The sequence below is a fragment of the Varroa jacobsoni genome, unplaced genomic scaffold (assembly GCF_002532875.2).
Source record: "Varroa jacobsoni isolate VJ856 unplaced genomic scaffold, vjacob_1.0 scaffold_207, whole genome shotgun sequence".
Lineage (NCBI taxonomy): Eukaryota > Metazoa > Arthropoda > Arachnida > Mesostigmata > Varroidae > Varroa > Varroa jacobsoni.
This window is the reverse complement of record NW_019213109.1, coordinates 27554-31947: the sequence shown is the minus strand read 5'-3', so window position 1 is coordinate 31947 and position 4394 is coordinate 27554. Positions and strand designations below refer to the sequence as shown.

Here is a 4394-nt window from a genome sequence, read left to right as displayed (position 1 = left end):
ATATAAACATTTGCTGATGGCGATATTGAGGATAATATAGAAATGTTTAGGGAAGGTGGTGCAAACTTGGATTGAAGGGTGAACTAGGATCGTGAGGGTGTCTACGAACGCCCAATTGCTGATTATCATGTTTGGCGATGCTTAATAGAATGACGGGGTCGCGATAGTGGCAATGACCATATTATTGCTGGATAATTATAATGAAGGACATGTTAGTGGTGGGTGATGGGTGGTGCATGAACGAAAGCAATGTAAACGGGGAAAAGGAAGGGTACGATAATTGCTGAGGGTGCTGAAGTGCTGCTATAAATCGTTTGAGTTGTTTATATTTATTGAGCTTGATATTTATATTGGAGCTCAACAAAACAACGTGGTGGGTCCACGCAGGGACGACCCTGGAAAACCATTTATATATACATATATATAAAAATATAGGATGAAATATAGGCTATGAAAATGAAAGTAATAAGAAAGGGGATAAAAATAGAAGATAATAAAGAGAAAAAAATGAAAGATTGCATAATAAAAGTGTAAATTTTTAAAGAACAAAACTAAGACTGGCTGTTTTCTTTGGATCGCTTTTGCATGAGAAATCCACTAAAAAAGGCGACGCATAAGGAATAATATTGACTAATTTCAATTACTGAATACATTATTTGGTATTTCTAAAGACACGCATGGGGGTATAGGTATAGCAAATGTTCATCAGGTACTGGTGTAGGCTTGGGTATGCTTCGGAAGGTGCTCCTAACGTCTATTCGCTAATAGAATGCGCAGGTGTCGTGAAGGCACTTCTCACAGATGCAACAGACCATAGCTATCAACCAAGAAAAAAAATGTGGCATATCGGGGCCAACACTTTGCAAACCTGCTTTTCCTTCCTCCTTTAACTTCCTCCTGAGTGACCGCCCTATTAATACTTCATGATTCGAATTCAAGGTAACAGTATACAGCGAGCAAATGCTGATAGACAGTTGCATGTTATAAACTTTGTTCTTTATTATGGACAATGTCAGTGTTCAGAACAAGCTTTCGTGAATATATAGGTGAACGTTGTGGTAAACGGGCTTTGAGTAGCATTTAATGTCAACCAATGATTGATTAACACATTAGGTTTGGAGCTGATGTCCAACATTTTTGGACCACCAGTAGACCAGACAGGCTGTTTAGATAGAGTTTGTATTCTGTCTCTAAGTCGGGAGTAATGACACTTATAGGTCTTTTAGTTGTTCATCGACTTGCCTTAAAGTTTTAATTTCCTCATGGATCACAAACTTTTTTTTCTTTATAAATATTGTAAGTCCACTGCACATGTATTTATTTGTTGTGACCAAATATTTAAACTCCGTCAAAGTTCCATTCTTAACTAAGATCAGAATATTATTATCCCTGTGTATGAATTAGTCTACTCTTAATCAATCTAATAACCTCGTTTTCTAACGGGGTGCTATATCGGATATATTTAAGCTCTTTGATTACGTTTTCGCTGATGATTTTGATTAAGAATCCATTCTATAAACACAACCGCCCCTGACGCTGGCAAATTCCGTCTGCTTACCATGGAAGAAAACGCGTTCATTCACCTGCGTCATATGTGTTCCGCACTGAACACTGTTTCATTATAGGTTAGTTCAGTAGAAGTATGGTTTTCATTCGACGAATGTGTGCCATTTCTTCATTTCTCATAGTACGTGTGAATTAAGGAAAGTTGATCAACATCAGCTTGAAGTTTTGAGTGGAGAAAAATGCGGCATTCAAAAATTAAGAAACGTTGAATTTTTAGTCGATAGTAGCCCTACTCTATCTATTTCTCCGCCTGTTGTGTAGATAATATATGGTTGCAGACGAAAACAAAACTCACTAGAGCGTCTCATAAACTCCTTATATTAGAATGATGCTGGCGTCGTCTGCTGCAGGCATCGTCGCACACCGCCTGGTGGCGCAGAAATCGCGCCGGTGGATATGCCGGAGCACAAGCCAGCCATTCACAACTACTTTGTTTTCGGTGAAGAGATATTACCAGCCCGGCAAGAACAAAAATAATAGCAGCCTTGTAAGGGGTATTAGTGGCAATAGAATTCACGGCGGGCGTGGCAACAGTTTTACGAAAAATACCATATGGTGTATTACCAGAACAGCCGACTTAAAAATTGCTGTCAACTTTTTCCCGATTTCGGCTATTTCGCGACGCACAATGGCTTGGCTCAGTTCGCAAGATCCCAACTCCTTTAGCAGGTGTGTAACTTTCTTAGTACGAACAGTTATAAGCGTATCGATCGTGTGCATTCGAGAATAAATGGTAGCAATACTAATTAGACATCCTAAGCTTATGTGGCAGTCAAATTTGCTAAAGAATTGTTTAAGGGCAGATTTTATTAAGCTGATGAACCTGTTTGTCGTGCCATATCGTTTGAGCATAGGCTAAGGAATCCAGGAATTCATTTTTTTGAAACAGCTCTCTAATATATATATATACATAAAGCTAATCTTTTTCGTAAACGCGCTATAATAGTTTGTTAGCAGGCTGTTGGCGGAGGGAAAGAACACGAGGGAAAATAAATACTGCATTCATTATATAAAATATTGGCGGTTAGCATCCGACCTAGTTCTACATAGCTGCGTTGCATCTGCAAGTAGGTATCTTTAACACTCTGAGTTTCGCGCAGTCGGAACGGTCATGATTCCAGTAGCATATTAAACAGTCGGCACTACTCGTACATTAAGGCCTTTAGCATACGAAAAAAAACGTTTACCAGTTAATCCGCATTAACAGCCGTAAAAAAGTGGGTAATTGTGGTCATTCATTGTAGTAATTGACCAAGTGGCGGTCGTGTTGTTTTTACGACACGAAACAAATCACCTTTGAATATCTTGAAGTACAGTAATAGAACTCGATTGTTCTTCCAGATTTCGTTGTTCGTTGTACGTGAATTTTCGTTGCAATACCATTGCCTCGACGGCTTTTCTTGACGCAAGTCTCAATAAAGGGTTTAACCTGTTTTCATTAAGCCAATGATTACAGGCCAACAAAAACAAGGAAAAACGAAAGAAAAGAAAAGCATTTATTATCAAATGTTTTCTTTTTCTTAGTTGTAAACCAAAAAAACCTGATATCGATTATTATTGAGACGCACAAAGTCGGTTCAAATAAATTATCGTTCTTTGGGACATAGAACGGGTTTGCGGCACGAGTGAGTGGTATATTGACATAGACTTATTAACCAAATATAAGAAACAAGTTTTAAACGTAAAGTTAAAAAAGATATTCATATTTTTTACGTTTTGGAACGCACCCGCTAAAGTACTGATGTTGGGCATACTTTTTTAGCTTTCCTCGGAATTGTTCTTTGTGGTATAGAAAGATGACTAACTGCTTCCAAATCTCTGCCATATCACCGAGTCAGCCAATCTATGCTGCAATCGGGTGACACTTTTTAAATGTGACCATGTCGTACGCCGCAATAAATTATGTAGAGTCGACAAGATTGAGGCCACATGTCTGCCAGAAATGCTTATAAGGTTTTATTAAATGCGGCTGTTTCAATGCTTTTCGGTGCAGGGCCAGCCTTGCATTCAGTTCAGCTATTTCTCCTACGTTTCGTAATTGTTTAAACACTCGCAGTCATGAAAGCGTTATATTTCTCCACAGTTGAAAAAAGGTGAGTCGAATTTTATAAACGGCCAATAAGTCATCATCTATTCTTCTTTAATTTTTTGAAAGAGTTACGTGTACGAGCCTAGAACAGTCAGAAAATTTTTAGCATCACGTCAAATGTCTGATTAAAAAGAACTTCTGTAATAGATAAGACTCAGGCATATATGACTGTGTGCTGCATAATATTGGCTGCGATCGCATTCCGTACTGTTCCGATCTGTTCGACTACCAAAATTGTGCTCGCATCGCTGGAAGTACTTGTTTTGAAATAGTAGTAGCATTTGTAGGGCAAAGCAGCTTACATAGATTGCATAAGAGATTTAAGAAACTTACAGTCACACTCCTTCACACATACTTTGAACGTAGTCAGTCAGTCAAAAGCAATGACATAAAGCGGTGTAGCAGCCCAAAGTCTCTAAAAAGATCGCTAAAACCTAAGTGAAAATTTTCCGCTAGATTAGCTTATGTCTGACTTTTTTGTTTAACTGCTATTGGACAGACCGGAGGAAGCGGTGGTTAAGTCTTTCCACTGGGATGTTGTTGTGGACTTCGACGCGAAGGTCCTTCGAGGTCATGTCGACTTCGACGTGAGTCGAACAAAACCCGACGCTGAATTTATTCATCTCGACAGTTCGGAAGATCTCAAAATTAAGGAGGCACTGTGCATTGATTCTGGGAAAAAACTTGATATGGATCGAAGCGTTACGGACCCGGTAATAATCCTTATATTAGGAGAAAC

General features: G+C 38.8%; 1 protein-coding gene across 2 annotated transcripts in view; it reads left to right on the top strand.

Annotated features, from left to right (window-relative positions):
• Nucleotides 1-1876: 1876 nt before the first annotated feature.
• LOC111273644 (leukotriene A-4 hydrolase) overlaps nucleotides 1877-4394 on the top strand; it is a 7563-nt gene continuing 5045 nt past the window's right edge. Inside the window, exons 1-2 of one of the 2 annotated variants that reach the window (XM_022855415.2) lie at nucleotides 1877-2235; nucleotides 4155-4368. In XM_022855415.2, the coding sequence (XP_022711150.1) occupies nucleotides 1892-2235; nucleotides 4155-4368 (558 nt within the window). In that variant the 5' untranslated portion in view covers nucleotides 1877-1891. Of the gene's footprint in view, nucleotides 2236-3559; nucleotides 3660-4154; nucleotides 4369-4394 lie in introns of those variants that run through there. The other variant, XM_022855416.2, reaches the window with a different exon arrangement.